The sequence below is a fragment of the Amphibalanus amphitrite genome, unplaced genomic scaffold, assembly GCF_019059575.1.
Source record: "Amphibalanus amphitrite isolate SeventyFive unplaced genomic scaffold, NRLGWU_Aamphi_draft 000581F_arrow, whole genome shotgun sequence".
In the NCBI taxonomy this organism is placed as follows: domain Eukaryota; kingdom Metazoa; phylum Arthropoda; class Thecostraca; order Balanomorpha; family Balanidae; genus Amphibalanus; species Amphibalanus amphitrite.
The window spans coordinates 228,183-245,668 of NW_024882075.1; the positions used below are offsets into that span (position 1 = coordinate 228,183).

The 17,486-nt window shown below is 51.0% G+C and overlaps 2 protein-coding genes across 4 annotated transcripts in view; one reads left to right on the forward strand and one right to left on the reverse strand.

The window, feature by feature from the left end:
* Positions 1-7,434, forward strand: part of LOC122394239 (vegetative cell wall protein gp1-like) — a 47,915-nt gene extending 40,481 nt beyond the window's left edge. Inside the window, exons 4-7 of one of the 3 annotated variants that reach the window (XM_043390976.1) lie at positions 3,315-3,376; positions 3,764-4,363; positions 5,456-5,579; positions 6,138-7,434. In XM_043390976.1, the coding sequence (XP_043246911.1) occupies positions 3,315-3,376; positions 3,764-4,363; positions 5,456-5,579; positions 6,138-6,531 (1,180 nt within the window). In that variant the 3' untranslated portion in view covers positions 6,532-7,434. The remainder of the gene's footprint in view (positions 1-3,314; positions 3,377-3,763; positions 4,364-5,455; positions 5,580-6,137) is intronic. The other 2 variants (XM_043390978.1, XM_043390979.1) reach the window with 2 other exon arrangements.
* A 659-nt stretch (positions 7,435-8,093) lies between these two features.
* Positions 8,094-16,936, reverse strand: LOC122394249. Its single transcript, XM_043390987.1, has 6 exons — positions 15,905-16,936; positions 13,927-14,178; positions 13,343-13,783; positions 11,053-12,789; positions 10,548-10,816; positions 8,094-10,003 (listed from the first exon to the last, which is right to left on the reverse strand). Exons 1-6 carry the CDS (start codon positions 16,089-16,091, stop codon positions 9,308-9,310), a joined length of 3,582 nt encoding a protein of 1,193 aa, XP_043246922.1. The 5' UTR covers positions 16,092-16,936; the 3' UTR covers positions 8,094-9,307.
* Positions 16,937-17,486: the final 550 nt, after the last annotated feature.

Genomic DNA, 17,486 nt, shown 5'->3' on the forward strand with positions numbered 1-17,486 from the left:
GTGGCCTATTGACCTAAAGCTTCACTGGCCAAAATGTCCCCGATCGGTCGCGTTGCATCAGCGCAAGTAGTTGTAGGCGATAGTCCAGCACTGTTTAGTGTTGCATTATACATTACCATGTTCATATGGGGCGCTTGACACGGTCGCGAATGAAAGTGCTCCGTGCAACAGTGCGACGGGCTTTTGCTTCTGAATTGCTGATCGTTGGCGGTGTTGGAAGTTGGAAAGTGCGAGAAAATAACATTGTTTTGTAATGGTGATCTCAGGATTGCTGGAAGTTGGAACACACCAAGGTAACCAGTGGTTGTTCGGTGTTTCGCCAGCGTCTTAGATACGAGCTAGACTGGCAGAACAGATTTTCGAGAGCGGTTGGTCAGTCGAGCATACGAATGTAAAAACGAAAGCATGACCGTGCCACGCCCGAGTTAGTTAAACATCTTATCGGTGACATTTGTTCTAGAGAAACAATCCCGGTGGAGTGGGATTGGCCTACTACGCTCTGGCGAATGCCAGCTATGCACAACAAGCTTTAAATAGAGCTTTAAATAGAGCCTAGCCGTCGGTAACGGTTCATGGAATGTTGTCTCGGATTGAAACGCGACGCCATTCGTTGTCGGACATTGTCTACATTCACAGGTGTGGGGCTTTGGCGAGCCATGCGAATAAAATCGGACCGGTGTTGCCACCCCGGCGAGCCAGCGGCGAAATTGGCGCAGATAACGGGGCTTGGTGTGGCGACAAATGTTGACGATTTGCGGCAATGTCGCCTGACTATTGTCGTGTATCGTGTAGACAGAATTCGAGGACTTTAAATGAACTCAGTAGGTGTGACATTTTCAGAGAATTGTGGTCTTTGAAAAGCGTCCCGATTCCACAGCTGTCTGCCCCCCTCCCTCCCTCTCTCTCTCTCTCTCTCTCTCTCTCTCTCTCTCTCTCTCTCTCTCTCTCTCTCTCTCCCGTCTCTTTCTCTCTCTCTCTCTCTCTCTCTCTCTCTCTCTCTCTCTCTCTCTCTCTCTCTCTCTCTCTCTCTCTCCCTCTCCCTCTTCCTCTCTCTCTCTCCCTCTCCCGTCTCTCTCCTGTCGATCTCCGTTTTTCTCGTCTCGATTCTCCCATACCATGGTGGGATTTCCAGCTCGTGCTCAACTCTACCTGACCACCGCCCGAGCATGGACCTCACGCCAGCTTCTGGCAAAGCTTTAGCGCTAGTTAGGTGTCTCGTGAGGCCAGACCTCGGGGCTGGGCATCCGTGATGACACGAGAGTGGTTAGGCTATGACACTGAAGAGGGGTGGTTTTTTAGTCTCGTGATGGGGGCCTCGATGGGTGTCTCGTGGTGAGGCGTGGTATGTGGCACGTGCCAGGCACGGACACGGCGCGTGCTGTAGCGTTCACAGAGGTGCTGGTATGGGTCAGGTCAAGTGTTCGCCAATTTGCTGAAGGAGTATCCAGTGACCGCCTGTGTTAGTTTTAGGGGCCGGTGTCGTGCCTTTAGCTGGTTTGGGTACGTGTGGTTGTGCTTAGTAAGCAACATATGGGAGTTGAGACTTGGTAACGACTCAGCGCTCTATTTGAACCTCTCGCCCTCTCTCTCTCTCTCTCTCTCTCTCTCTCTCTCTCTCTCTCTCTCTCTCTCTCTCTCTCTCTCTCTCTCTCTTTCTCCCTCTCTCCCAGCTGCCCAACGCTGGCGGCCTCTCTTTTACCTGATGGCACTCAATAGAGCCCTGACAAATTCCCTCTCCCGTCGCCTCGTGAAAAGACAGACCCGTCCTCTGCGTGTGGTCGCTAATCCCCTTCAGAGCGACTCGCGCACGCCCCATGGACCCGGGCCTGACGGCGGGCTCTATAGAAACCCTGGACGACGGATGGCGCTTTACGGATGACGCCTGGTGGATGACGATTGACGGTGGATGGAGGGATGGAGGGATGGTTTTGGAGAGCGGTCCGGTGGGGTTGATGGGAGAGGAATGGGTTAGAGATGGGAGAAAGGGAAAGATGAAGTCGTCTTGGCCTGTGAGGAAACTTGTGTGAGCGGCTGTTTATGGGCTTAGAGAGAACAGACGTATGTGCAGTTTTTGGTCAGTCATAGTGATTTTTGGGTGAGTTTGATTTGCGAATGCCGGAGCTAAGTGAAAAAAATTATGATTATCGGTCGGGTATGAATTGTAGGCAATGCAAAGAGGCGTTAAATTGTCAGCACATCAGCCATCACCGTTTGTCAGCTGTAACACGGACGACACAGGCGTCAAAATCCAACTGTCACCGGCGCCCTGTGATGGCCTCGCCCCCATACCGGACATTCCTCGTCCCCTCTGCCCCCTCCCTCCTACCGGGGGGGGGGGGGGCGGGGCTGACCGTCAGACGTCGCCTCAATGGGCTGACCGATGCAGCTCGGACCGTACCACAATACTGCCGTCAGCCGGGCGCGGATTAGGATCGGAGCGGGATGCCGCGGCGGCTGTGGAGACCGCACTGGGGCGTGGGAAAGGACCGGGAGGGCTGGGCCTACGGGGTGGTAAAAGACGAGCACCGGCGTGTTACAGCGTGCTGCAGGGAGGAAATTTTGAGGAGACGCTGGCGTTGGAGAGAGAGGGTGTTCGGTCATATTAAAAATTAGTAGTACGAACGGTGATATGTTGGTCACAATGCTAAAATTATGGGACTGACGGAATGGTTAGATATGAGTTGACTGACAAAGTAGGTTCTTGCGGTCGTAATATTGAAATGTAGGTACTGACTGAATGGTTATCCCTTAACTGACAAAGTACTCTCACACACCGGGGGAAATATCATATTGAATCTTTATGTAGATAGCCCTAGTAATCCCACCGCGGAATGCTGTTCCTGCCGCTCTGATTTCCACAAATCTGTCTTAGCGTCTGTGAGCTCCCGGCTATCTTTGCGTATCACCGTGTGAGGGATATACTTAGCCACGGTCGTCGTCGCCCGGCCCGGCTCAATTCAGCGAAGCAGTTGTATCGTTCTGAGCTGTCAGCTTCAATCAGCTTTAGCCGGCGAACTGCCAGCGAGCGATAGATAAGCGAGAAGGGAGAGTATGTCGCAGAGATGAGGCCGGAAAATTGGTGACCGCGAGAGAAGCGCTGCGCGAATGTGTTCTATCTAATCGCTCTGATCATCTTGAGTTTTAGTGCTGATTGTGCTGATTTGAGGGAATCGTTTGAATTTGAGCGTCGCCGATGTGTCGTATAGTGATCCTGTTCTGTGTTACTAAGGCTGGTTTTTCTGTGTTTCTCACACGCATAGACAGCTTTATGGGTCAATGAGTGTTTCTAAGGTCGATTTTTCTGTGTTTTCCAGGTGCACGGACGGCTTTATGGGTCAACGGTGCGAGTACAAGGATCCAGACGGCTTCTATCCTCGTGAGTATTTTACATCGGCACCTCTTATCACATCTCTAAAACGACTTTGAGCTGTGAATGCCTAACTAGAATAGTGAATGTCCCTCACTCAGCCATTTATATCCTGATATAAACAAAACACGTCAGGCAATTCACGCTCCTCTTCTATGATGCTATGGATGCCTATTTCCAATATTCAATGACTTTTAGAGTTTCGTTTGGTTTCGTATGTTCTTATTCATGACCGACATGTGTATGCTTATTGAAAGATAATCACCTATCACATTTGTCATTAGCCTGTGTTTGGTTCTCATCCGTTTCGTCGCGCTCAGTCCCACTCTGTTGCGTTGCGTTGCGTTGCGTCACGCAGGAAGCTCACACGTTGCGTTTTTCTGCGTTGCGTTCCAGATCTGAGGCGCTCAGGTAGGCCAAAGCCCCGTCCTCCGCTGTCGAGAGGTCTCTTACTGCCCTCTGCCGACCTGATCCTAAACCGGGATCCCGCCTGGGATCCACGGGATCCGCCACTGGACCTGAATATGTCCCTGGACCTGATGGATCCGTACCTGGACCTGAATACGTCACTGGACCCTCTGGATCCTCCCACGGATCCGCCACACCCGACTGGACCCGGCCCGGGGCTGGATCCGGGCCGGAGGCGGGATCCTGGACCCCCGGCTGAGGCTCAACTCAAGCCTAGTGCTGGGTGGGATGTCTCTCAGCCTTCCTTACTCCCAGCCGGACTGAGTTCTTCGAGCTGGTCTTCGCCTTTGTCATCAGCATCATCACCCTCATCCGCTGACACTACAAGTCCTACCGCCACTACATCAGTGTCTCCCGCTTCATTATCATCAACATCCGTCCCTCCGTCTTCGCCTCATCCAGCGACTCCTGTTCCGGCTCCTGGGTCAGCTCCTGCTCCTACTGCTGCTCTGACTCCGACTCCGAGTCCGTCCGATCCTGTCCTGACTCCGACTCCGACTCCGACGTCGCCCTGCGCGAGAGATGCAGGTAGAGCTTTTGTTGCGTGTTTGGGCACCAATAGCACCCCCGGTTGGGTGTATTGTGTTTGATTGGGTGCGTGTGGGTGGCACCCGCCTTGTGTGAGTTCACACCGCTTCACCCCGACACCCACTTGGCTGGTTTTTCACACCGGCACCGCGAGAGGGGGTCGTTATTTGTTTTTTCGTGCCGTACCGCTAATGCCACCGCACTGCTACACTGCTGACACCTGGCGGCCGGTGTTTGAACTGCAGCTTCGCCGCCTGGCCGCCTGGCGCGCGCCTGTCCCCGCTTTTCAGCCCAGTCGAGTGGTCCGTTTTTATATTTTGTTTTGGTCCATTTTGTTGGGTTGTTTTTGCTGGCATGCCCCCATGTGTTTTGTGGGAGTTTCTGTGTATTGTCTCTCGTTTTCTCGGTCCTTAGTTTGTGAGAAGTGAGTGTTTTCTCTTGTAAGTTTTGATCGACTAGATCTCGGCTTGATTGTTCGCTATCTCACCGTCCCACTTCTAACAGCATTTCAGTTAATCTGTCCTAAGTTTTTGTGCTCTACCTCTGTGGTTTTTAAGCTGTTAGCTTAATCATGCTGTCTTTTTGTTCGTTGAGCTGCGGTGTTGCTACGTTGGTACTTTTGAGGGTGTGTCAGCCTTAGCGTCTTTCGTGGCCGATTCAGTAGGATTTGACGATCGGATTCAGCTCTGGCCTTCTTTTGTTACCGGCACCTGCTGCTTTCTTTGCGGGAATTGCTGACGTTTAAAGGATCAGTGCTTAAGTAAAACCATGCATCTTCCAACATCACAGGTCATTTCTTTTACGGTTAATGTGGCATTCTTTCGTGCCCTTCGATATGAAATTACTCAATCTGTTGGCATTTGTTAAGCCAATAGTTATTAACACTTTTCTTCGAGTCGATGTCTTTCTGCCCACCATTATGTGGAATATCACACCCAACCCTGTGTGCGAATGTCAACGGCCAAATGTTATCAAGCCAAGCCACAATTACTCCTATCCCTTGTACCCCTCTTCCGCCCATGAGGTGTGCTCCCCACTCCTCTCTCTCTCTCTCTCCCGCCCCGCTCTAACCCGCTCTCCCTCTCGTTCCAGGCTCCCGGGACGCCATCGTTGAGCAGGCGTCGATCGCCGGAGGTGCGGGCGTGGCTCTGCTGGTCTGTCTGCTCCTATCCGGACTGCTCTATGTGTGGAGCAAACGGCGCAGCAAGTCGGCGGCGTAAGTTACACAGACGGGGGTGAGGGGGCTATGAGAGGTTAGGAGGGATGTAGGTGCGTGGGTTAGTGTGTATGGGGTGTGGGGTTGTGGTTTAGCAAGAAAGGGTCAGCCGTCGGTTGGGAAGTCATTTCTTACCTCAGGAGCCATTTGTCCCTTGGCAGGTATCGTATCAACATTCAGTTATTCAATTAATGGAGTTTGATTGACTGATATTGAGTGAGTTGTTCCATAGGCTAGGCTGCGTACCCAGCACAACATTTGTGCTGAACAGTTATGATGGCTATGAACAGGATATCTTGTGCATTATGCTGCGGTGCGAACTAAATACGACTTACGCGTATTCTGCTCGTAACCCGACACTTTGGCTGTGTATCTTGTGTGACATCTGTGAAACCCCGACACATTGACTTGACACTCTTGACAAAATCAACAACATAACGTGACACTTTTAGCTGATTATGGTGTGTTTTTGTTCTCACCTGTGACCTGTGACGCATTTTGTGACGATTGTGACGCTGTGATGTCGACGTCAGCTGACATTGGCCTCTGTGTTCCCAGGTCGAGTGGCCAGGTGACGCCCCGGTTCGGGCTGCGCCAACCAACCTCTCACGTGGTCGAGATGGAGCCACCGACGATACCGGCGGCAACCAATCAGCAGCCGAGCCCGGCTGACGTCATCGAACTGCAGCCCGCTGATAGGTGGACGCCGCCGCAGCCGCCGGCTACGCAGACTGTACCGCAGGACACGCCGGCGGGCGAGGCTCCCACGGCGGCTCCCGCGGCAGCTCCCGTGGCCGCTCCCGCTGCTCCCAACGCTGCTCCCGCGGCTCCCGGGGAAGCTCCTCAGGCGACCGGAGCCGGAAAAGAGCCCACTGGATCTATCGATGATGGAAATTCATCTCACTCGGACTCTGTTGAGCCACAAAGCCGGCAATGCGACAGACCGCCCTAGGGCCGTAGTGACGACTTTCGCTGAGCCGCCGCCTCCCCGCTGCCTAAAGTCATCGCGGTTACTTCTGATTCTTCTGCGGTGCTGGCAGCGGCGGCGGCGGTGGTCAGAAAGTCGAAGAAGGAAAGAGCGAGGGAGTGAGTGAGAGCGAGAGTGGCGGGCCGCCCCGCGCGCTCGTTTCTGCTAGTCTGGATGAGGGGCCGCTGAGCGTCGTGTCATACTTCAATACGTGAACGCGCAGTGAGGAGGGGGTGGGGCGGATGGGCGGCCGGCCGGCGGCTCGCTCCATGTGTAAATACTTTCCCCGCTGTCGTGTGACTGAGAGTGAGAATGTGCGACTGAGATGGACTATTTATTGCTGGTGAGCCGTTTGTAGGTGTGACTGTGCGTCAGTGCACGCGCGCGCCAACACACTATGAATTTTTAGCATTTTGTCTCCGGTGTGATCTCGGCGTCTGTGGCGCCGCCGGGCGGGGTTTTAGCGCAACGATAGTTCTGTTATCGGCCGCGCGGCGGCGCTGGTGGCGCGGCGGCCGGTGGCGGCGCGTTAGTCTGTTGTGTTTTGTTGAGATGTGACGCCACCCTGACCGTGTTTTATTGGTGACCACGCCGGACGGTCGGCGCGGCCGACTAGGGGGGGCCCCCTCCCCGGGCGTCGGGCCGCGCCGCCGTCCGCCGCCGCCGCGCCGGTGATTGCCGCGGCGCGGAATCTGATTGGTGAGCGCGCATCGGAGGCTGTGTCCGTATTGACAGAGTTCCTTGCTGTTTGTACGTGTGGCATAGTCGTGCTGCGCTTGTATAGCATGTGATTGGTGGCGACAAAGTTCCTCGTATATCAGAATGTAGCGTATTATATGGCACTCACCAAGATTGAATTTGTATATAAATAAAGATGACTTTGCAATGTGAAATGTTTTACCATATGGAATGAGGGAAATGGAAAGAAAGGAAGAGAAAGAGAAAAAAAACAAAAGAGAAAACAAAGAAGAGAGAGGGAGAGGGACAGAGAGCCAGGGGACAAATCCAGCAAAAATAGAACTCTTAGAGGATGGCAGCTGCCCAAATAGTTAATCTCTCCACGGACACTACATTACTGTAATGGTGAAAATAAGGACTTCGCGGAGGGGGAGGGGCTTGACACCCGAATTTTCTATACACCCATTAGTGCGGAAACTTTGAGTGGTTAGAAAACTGAGCATAATGAAAAAAATGTTAGGGCGTAACATCAAGGAGATTCAAGGCTTTCGCAACTTTTCAACATTCAGGACCAAGTTACGCAAATAAGTAGGAATACGTTACACAAGTCAGTGATACAAAAAGTTACACGACTAAGTGATTACATTGGAGGGTAAGAGTCGATGAAAGGGATAGCGATATTTGCTAGCTGGGTTCACCCGACCTCGCCAAAATAGGAGCTGTCAGGGCCCGTCGCCCCGTCAACTCTCACGTTGCCCAAGCATTGGATTCCATGTGTCAAGGCCAATCATCAGCTAAAGTACAAACACGGATCAATTGAAAGTGATATTGCTCACCTGGTAAGTAGGATCCAATCCATCTTTAGCGGCTTGATTCACCAATTTTACCACCACTCTTACAGCCATGCTGTATGTAGCTCCCAAACACGTAGTGTGTACGGATGGTTCGAATCTTTCCACATACCTATATAACCAGCAGAGGTGCAAAAACCTCTGAGACTGTCACGTACTTTGCTGACAGGCCATTTCTGTCACGTGGGTCAATCTTGTTACTTAATCGAGAATGTCGCAATTTTGAGAACTTGTTGCGTAGCCTCATATAAATCATCACATTTCTGACCAAAATAAAAATAATTTTAATGAATTTGCATACATAATATTACAAGCTAAAATGGTCAATAACTTCAGAACCGCCAATCTTTGGATGCTGCCCTAGTACCAGGGTGCAATCGTACATTTGCAAAGAATGACATTTCAGCTTGATATGTCCAACACCTTGTAGGGTCTGAAGGCAAACAGCTAGTATACAAGTAGTGTCATGTTTCTATGCCTTAGGCGTTTGAATAAAACAGCAGTCCTGTCACCCTTTACAGACTTTCGTCCACCCGAATCAAACAAAGCAAACACTTCGAGATGGGCGACAGCCGGAGCTACAAATGGCTGGTGGCATGAAACACTGCCACTCAAATACACCGTCGCCGATAACAAAATATACAACTACACCATGATCGCTTTGCGACACACTGAAACCAGGCAGAGGTACCCTTCGTATAATATTATCCGCGCGAATCAAGCACCGCCGACATCGAGACAGGCGACAGTCGGAGCTATCTAAATAGGCATGACGGGCTGTCTGAACTTAAGAATAAGATAGAACTTTTACGTTGTGGAATTAGTTGATCGATAATCTAGTTCGTTCTAAAATCTCCGCTTAACATCGAAATTTTTCACCTAGCACCACCAGCATGACTACACGTGGCCGGAAATCCGCACATACCAAAGAAGTACACTATCAGATGAGGTATAGCCCACCGCTAAAGTAATGTAGGGTTTTACCAATCACAAGGGTTGGCTTTGACTGGCGATTGTTTAATGCGGAGTGATCGAAAAGAAGATGTCAATAGCTAAAGTTGCAGCTGCAAGGGTGACGATACATATAAGCTACATTCAAAGTTTCATTGTAGTCTGGCTAATCGTTCCTAAGCTTCAGAAACAGAACATACCCATGACTGAAACCCCACATTACTTCTGCTGTGGACTGTACGTGTAAATGACTTTTCCAGGGGTTTGCGTTACACACGTCCTCAAACTTTCCATACACATGCCTTCGCATCAGGTGCCCTTTTGTGGCGTGAGATAACTGTGCCCTCAAACGCCTGTGTTATGGACACGTTTCGGCGTGTGCATCTGAACGTGTTGTTGGCCGACAGACGCTGCTGGACGCTGCGGATGAGGCGGCCAGCGTTACTAAGAGCTGGCCCGTTCCAGCGCACAATCAGTTCAGCAGCCGCATTGGTGTGGTCGAGCTGGCGGTGTTCACCAAACACTTCACCAATGACGCTCGCCATAGACTCGACTACACTCTCTGGGGGGTTTACGAGCCAGAGTCGCGTCACCAGGTTCCCGTAATTCCTGGCTTCCGGGTCTCCGCCCCGTTTGTCCACCAGCGCCTTCCACAGCTCCGGGCTGGTGCGCGCTTTATGGACACGGAGGAGGACGATGCCCGCCTCGATCTGCCGTGCCGTGGGGACGGAGGACAGAGGGACCAGCTTCCGTCCAGCCAGCCTCATACTGGCTTCGTGAACCTGACGAGCCAGAATTTGTGGCGGGGTGTTGGACACAGCCACCTGCTGGATGTCAGCCACACATCGGATGTCGTCCATGCTGTCTGCGATGGCTCCGTTGGACGTACCTTTTTGAGATCCACCCTTGTCCTGCCCCCTACCGCGGAACTGCAGGCGCTCTGTCAGCTTCGAACAGTAGCGAGCCACCTTGGCAACCTGTCGAGGAGGCGTGAGCTTAACACTTCGCAGCGTGCAAAAAAAGCTCCAGCGCTTACGTCTTTGAAGTTCCCGACCCCCTCCCCCCCCCCCCCCACTGAACGACGAAACATGTACCGAAATTATTTATATCTGCTAGCTGTTTAGCTCGGACATGTTTAATAGGCAAAACGATGAAGCTGACAAGACAGCTAGCAAACACGCTGGCATGACTTGTATTCAAAATGCATTAACTACTCATGATCAACCTGGCTCAGATAAATTTAGATCTCACTGGCTTATTACATGATTATCGTAGAGCATACAGGATCGTGCTTATTTGAGTGTTAATAACGCACATTTTCTTTGACAAGAATAACAATTAAAGACTCAATCACAACCTGATCAAAGGCATATAAAAAATAATCAGCATTTGCAGCACTGTCAAGTGTAGGATAGAAAACGAAAAGCAGGCACCAGCCTGACTATCCCTGCCTGCAGTTGCTCATACGTTACACGTAGTAACCCCATATTGCCGGGCGTGTTATGGGAGCGGCTAGCTTACCTCAGTTGCTGGTGGTGTTGTTCTGTTCTGCAGCAGACTGGGCCACAGCTCCTCCTTCTCTGAGACGTCCAGGAGCTCCGACACAGTGGGCGTCTTCTTGAACTGGGCCACGAGAGCAACCCGCATGCGCTCCAGCAGATCAACCAGCTTTGTCTGGCTGGCTTGGCGTTCCCATGGCAGAGCCCGCGTGCTCTGGACGCCCTTGCTGTGTGTTGCCAGCACCGAATATATGTCTTCAAGTGCCCGGAGTCGGATCTCGAACGTCGCATCTGTACAAAAGGGCTGTTGTTGGTACCAACTACCATACCTATATTAATGGCGATCACATCTGGTTATAATGCCTATTACCCATTAATTGCATAAAATGCATAAAATTATGAACTTCACTCAGACTCATAGCAAATATGCTTAAGTTCGTTTTCTGTGACCGTTCATCGTTAAAGGGAAAAATTCATGTCAAAAACAGCTTTAGCACATACCTAAGTTTTCGAAAAGCATGACTTACCTTTCAGCTGAGCCAGCTCTTTCTTCATTTCGTTCAGCTGCGCAGCTCTGGGCGCCTCCTCAGCGTCCAGCCTCTCCTCGAGCGCGGCGCACAGAAGCGGCAGATTGCGGCGAAACACGGTGATCACCTGAGCCGCGTGCGCCGCAAACCGGGTCTCCGACCACAGCTTGGGTCGAAGGGGTCTCTGGCCACGCTTCTCGCCGCACGCCACCAGATCCTCCCAGCCTTTGCCGATGGAGAAACGCTTACTGACTGCCGTCATCAGGTCCACCACGTCCTGGACCCACGCCATCTCGGCGGCCTTCCTTACGTCAGACTCCGCCAGGTTCATGAGATGGGAGTGGTCCCACACAGCTGGGAAGACGGAGTGGCCGTCCAGCATGCGGGCTAGTTTGGCCGGCACATCGTTGTGGTGGTATTGCCCATCTGCCGCCACAGCGGAGACCTGTTCTGAAGCAACAACGCCAACTCTCTTCAGCGTGTCCCGAATGTCAGCTGCGAGACCATCACCGTCGTGTTGCTTCACGATCGGGGCTCCAACCACGAAGCTCTGGAAGATCTCGTCCGGTTCGGCATCTGGCATCAGCATCAGCACAGCCGTGATGTCGACCGTGCGGCGAGCGACAGTCACTTTATCAGCCAGAACTGATACACATGGCTGCTCCTCAATCCGCTCCTTTACCTTCTCAATGACAGCTTCACTGAATGCGGAGCGGGCGGTCGCCATCATCATTCGGGAATGATTGATGTTTCCGATCTCCGTTCCGTTCAGGTGTTGAAGGACAATTAGGTCTTCAAACAGGTTATGTCCAAGCGAGTTTTTTAGCACAAAATATGTCGAGCGAAGGACATGCGATGACGCAGATGCGTCCACAACAACGCGAGTCTTCTGCCTCGCCTCTTCTTGAGCGCGCTTTGTCTTCGCCTCCCTGTGGGCTCCTGAACGGAAGTGTTCTCCCACGCGGACTTTCAGCGACCTGAAACGTTGGGGAAGATTCTGTCCCGTTTCAAACGATGTGCCACATGCTACATCGTAGGCGAAGATGCCATGGTGTGACTTCTTGCCACCACTCGGCGCGCAGACTTTACACCGGAGATATTTACCAGATGGGTCCCATATCAAATCTCCGCCGGTCGCCCTCTGGATAGCTGCAATGCTCCTTCCAGAACGCAATAGCGTGGCAGTCACTTGCGGGTCATCAGACATTGGTGTCTGATGACTGTCACCTGCCTGCCCACTGCTGTTCGATAGCTGAGTGAGAGTCCGGCGAGCCTCGTCTACAAAACGAAGCTGGTCACCAGGCACAACTGTCTGCGTGAGATGTTCCAGCCTCTGTTCAATGCGAGTCAACAGCTGCCGATCTGCAGGCGAGAATCCCGTGGAACTGCAGGATGCACCACATGCCGAACACATACCACTGCACCTGTTACTTTGGCCAGGTGCGGGGTCCGCAGGGACGGCTCCGCTCTCCAGCTCCTGGGCAGGCGGCCGTGGGAGCCGCGGCGCTGCAGGGTCCGCAGGGACGGCTCCGCTCTCCAGCTCCTGGGCAGGCGGCCGTGGGAGCCGCGGCGCTGCAGGGTCCGCAGGGACGGCTCCGCTCTCCAGCTCCTGGGCAGGCGGCCGTGGGGGCCGCGGCGCTGCAGGGTCCGCAGGGACAGCTCCACTCTCCAGCTCCTGGGCAGGCGGCCGTGGGAGCCGCGGCGCTGCCGCCAGGTCTGCTGGGTCACTCATCGAGTCTGTCAACAAAACAGAGAAAGAAGGAATCAGACATCAGCTCATAGCAGCTGAATGCAGGAGCATACAGGCAGTGATCAGTGCAATGGAAATCACTACAGGCTGACACGATGTAAAAGCCTCAGATTATTTTGTTTACAAGCATAGGAGTGGATTTCTGTTGAGTTGGGGTTACCCAGGCGTAGAAAATCCGCCGCCGTCCTTAGCGATGACCTTGACCCGCGCCGTCTGCTGCGGTTCCAAAGCTAAGCCTGCTGAGCCGGCGTGTAATTGCAGAGCTCAGGCAACCCAAACTCGGCAGAAATCCACACCCATGCTAACAAGCCAATATCACGATAGCCTTGACCACAAAGACTCTATATCACGTCCATCTTCCTCCTAAATCAGAAAGCACGCCCAACTGTAAAACGTAGAGCAGATTCAAATGCTGCAGCAATTCCAGCTTCTACTGTTAAGTTAACATTGGATTCCCGTTTTTTTTCCCGTTTTCCGATCACGGCTGGGCTTTGTTCACACAAAGCCATGTCACCGGCGTGCCTATTGGGCCCCACTTACCTAGTGAAGAGTCGAGCCGCGGCGCTGCAGGGTCCGCAGGGACGGCTCCGCTCTCCAGCTCCTGGGCAGGCGGCCGCGGGAACCGCGGCGCTGCAGGGTCCGCAGGAACGGCTCCGCTCTCCAGCTCCTGGGCAGGCGGCCGTGGGAGCCGCGGCGCTGCAGGGTCCGCAGGGACGGCTCCGCTCTCCAGCTCCTGGGCAGGCGGCCGTGGGAGCCGCGGCGCTGCAGGGTCCGCAGGAACGGCTCCGCTCTCCAGCTCCTGGGCAGGCGGCCGTGGGAGCCGCGGCGCTGCATGGTCCGCAGGGACGGCTCCGCTGTCCAGCTCAGCAGAGAACGGAGTGACCAGGCGCTTTTTGGCTGGGCACTCCGAGGCAGAGGAAGAATCGAGGTGTCGTTTTTGGCGCCCAGTCGTCACCTGTTCACCAGCTGGGCCAGGAGTAACTGGGAACAATAAAGGTCAATCAAATTTTGCTGCATTATCTTAGCTTAAAGAATGTAGCTTGACGGTAAAATGTTATATACAAGCACAAGACACACAACTCAACACAAGGTCAACAATGAGCATTCAGTGAACAGATGCTTACATTCAGCCCTTTTTGGGATGACAGCCAGTTGCACCCTCTCGGAGATTGCGACGCTGGGAAGTCTCTCAGACCTCAGTGGAACTGGGCGAGTCTTGAAGACCACAGGGCAACTCTTGGATGCCACAGCATTGCAGCGTGTATCAGTGGAGCTTTCAACAAAAGAGCGCCCTTCTGATGGGGCGCTACTGCTGCTGGGCACAGGACGACGTCCCTCACAAACTGCAGCCTCGGGACAACTTTCAGTGGATGCTGCTGCAAGAAAAGAGGAGGCAGGGAAGACATAGTCAATAACAAAGACCATGGTTTGAGCAGTAGCTTTGTACAAGCTTTTTAAAGTTCTAATTGAAACAACTTGTTTGTTTGACATAGCTTACAGATCTCACTTAGGTCTACCCACTGGAAAACCTTAAATGTTTATTGTTTGAACTGGATAGACAATAGTGCAAGAAAAGGGAAAGGGTGGCATTGCCCTCTGAATGGAACAATAAAATGGTGGAAATGGCACTGCCTGGCACCCCAACCAGTCCAACTGACATCACAAGTAGATGGAGGATAAGAGTAAAAATTTGGAGAACGTCGATTTTCCAAATATTTTTACTGGACAGTGATTGGTACATTATTACATTGTCATAAAAAGGAAATGGCACTCAATAGTAGGTATTCATGCCATAGCTTGAGAATAACAACAACCTCAAGTGCATGGTTCAGCACTGCCCTTTGATCCCTTCCAAATTTCATTGAATGAAGTTCCAGTGCAAGATAAAGTAGGTAGATTGACTGTTACAGATAGTCAGAAAATGGATCTGATCTTGCATGCCAGAAGATCCTGCATAAATAAGCTTAGAACTACAGGGCAACTACTTTTTTATGACAATTTCATCATGGGAATCTTAATAACTGACATGGACCTTCCGTGCACACTGCACAATATTTCTAAAGAAAACTGACAATACTGACATGGAATGCTTGATAAGTACCTACCCACTACCCAGCCAGCACACCCCCAAGTGGGTCCCATATAGGTTTGGTATGAGCAGACGCCAGACCATGTGGATTGTGGGCAGTGTTCTAAGATTGGATATTGGTTGGGTGTGCCGATGAAGAAAAAATCCTAGGATGAAAAAAAAAGAAAGTAAATAACTGCAGTATTTTTGCAAAATGGTGTAATGCCAATTTTTATGCTAACTGATAAACCAGGATTTCATGTCAGGATCTTGACAGGGTGTGGAATAAAAGGATGTGGGTGGATCAACTGTCAAGTGACAAGTGAACTGGCTGTTGGGAATACATGAAACTCTTTTCAGAGATGAAGTAAAGTTGGTCATTCATATTTTAGGGATGAAAATATTTTCCCCATTAGGTGTGATTTGCCACCAAAAAGGCTGAAAAATGAAACACTGATTGTGGGTCCCAGTGGGTTTTGTCACACGGCTCCAACTGGGTCCCACGTGGGACAGTCCAGATTCCTACCACCCAGGTGGGTCCAGCATGCAGGCCCCAGATGTAGCCCATGCGGGACCCACCAATCTGGGCTGTCCCACATGGGACCCAGTCCAGTTGGAGCCATGTAACAAAACCCACTGGGATCCACCTGCCGGGCTGCCCATATCAGCCCATACCTAATGCAACCCACTTGGGTGTGCTGGCTACATCTAATGGGACACAGGGGTCCACCACTCGGTCCTAATATATACTAATACCCAAACTTCATCTTCACATTTATTGAATGACCTTGGGTCTCACTTAAAAAAAGAGCAATTTTGGAACTGGGTAGCCCTTTACACCCACATTTTTTATATCCAGGGGAATGGCCCTGATGATTCCATGTTCAACTACCAAGTTGAAGTGTAAGACCATGTCTGAACTCAAACTATAGTTGATATCCAGGCTATGGATGCATCTCGGATAATGGAAGTTAATCCTAGTAGGTAACTGTTATGTCAAATTATTTACACTATTGCTTCTTTCAAACACTTACCATTTTGATTTGCCTTTTCATGAATCCAGCTACACCAGCGTCCGCCAGTGCCGAACGAACTGTTGCTGATCTTCACAGGCTGACCTCCATGAACTCGTTTGTTGTGACATTTGAGCGACCGGCGCTGGCCATTAAAGTTACACCCTGGGTAGCCACAAAACACTTTTTCCCTTGAAGGAAACACCATTTTTACGAATGCCTACATACAGCTGAGCTTGATCACTATGCGAAATCTACTTTTATTTGATGGAGTCCATCCAGCAAAAAGTCAGGCCTAGGGCTTGACTGAAATCCAAGTCTTGAGTCTCAACCAACGCAAACCTCACTGCGCTCTATACTCAAAACGTTAAACGCACAAAAATAACAGCACATCACGCATCTAACGCATGTAGCGCGTAGCCGTGGGACACGCACGCCGTTTCTGCGCCGGTTCAAGGTTCGCATTGGTTTGAAAAAGCATGCAAGTACTTCAAGAACTCATGAGTTTTGTCATAAAACAGCAGAAAGGAAGCAATTTGCCAGTTAATACTCAAAATAAATAAATTGGAGCGTAGAAAATAGGTTTTGTCTCAAAAATAATTTTTCGTTAAGTTGTCGTCAATCAAACAAGTAATTTATTAGGTGCTTGAGTGTCATGCGAACAAGGAAAACTGTTCTGAATTTCGCTAGCTGCTAGCGTTATTTTGTTTTTTGTCTTCTCAGTGGTCGTCAATGCAGTTGCCATAGAAACCAGCTGTAAAGGTAGTGTCACGTCAGTCCGCTGAACATTCTTTAAAGGTTGTGTCACGTACGGGCGTGCGCGTACTCCTATGGGGCTAAAACATTGAAGTACGGGACTGAAACTTTCACGTGATTGGCAGCGATTGGCCGACGGCAATGTTCGGGGCAGCTGGCCGACTTGGGCGCTAGGAACGGCGGATGATGCGGGCGGCACAAGAGATGGGTTAGAGATGCAACTTTTCAGGAAATAGGTACCTATTTGTCGATGAAAGAAACATGAAATTTCATTTCTGTTGAGGATTTTTTTTTGTTAATGTGTTTTTTTTTTCACTGATTTTTTGTCTTCTGTGTCACGTACCCTGGTACGCGCGTACGCGGGTTTTTGCACCTCTGATAACCAGTTCGGCGAGGAATCAACGCTAGCGATATCTATTGAGACAGCTTCGATTTCGAGACAGTAAGCTGGCGACATCTATTGAGGACAGGTTCAGGCAGCACTCAGTATACCTACTAGCGACACCTATTAGCGACAGCTGTAATCATTGGTTCGTAAAGCAGGAAGTCAATCAAGCAGAAAAAGCGAATTTCTAATGAAATTTGATGCTCCCAACAAAATATTATACAATTTTGATTATCATAAAATATTGTATCATTAATTTTCACAATTTTTTCCTCTTAGTTGCCTTTATCGGTTTTGCTTTTCGTCATGTCAACAGCTGAAACCGGAAATATCAGGTAAATAATCAGTTCTTGCGTAATAAGTGTTGTGTGATTGTGTGTGATGTAAAAGGGGATAAAATTGGTGAATCAAGCCGCTAAAGATGGACTGGATCCCACTTAACAGGTGGGCAATATCTCTTTC

Excerpts from the sequence above, each read along its gene's own strand:
- LOC122394249 (XM_043390987.1), bottom strand. The coding sequence starts at position 16,091 with ATGGTGTTTCCTTCAAGGGAAAAAGTGTTTTGTGGCTACCCAGGGTGT. Across the intron at positions 12,790-13,342 it reads GCGGCTCGACTCTTCACTAG|ACTCGATGAGTGACCCAGCA; the intron begins GTAAGTGGGGCC and ends TTTTGTTGACAG. Across the intron at positions 10,004-10,547 it reads CAACACCACCAGCAACTGAG|GTTGCCAAGGTGGCTCGCTA; the intron begins GTAAGCTAGCCG and ends CCTCCTCGACAG.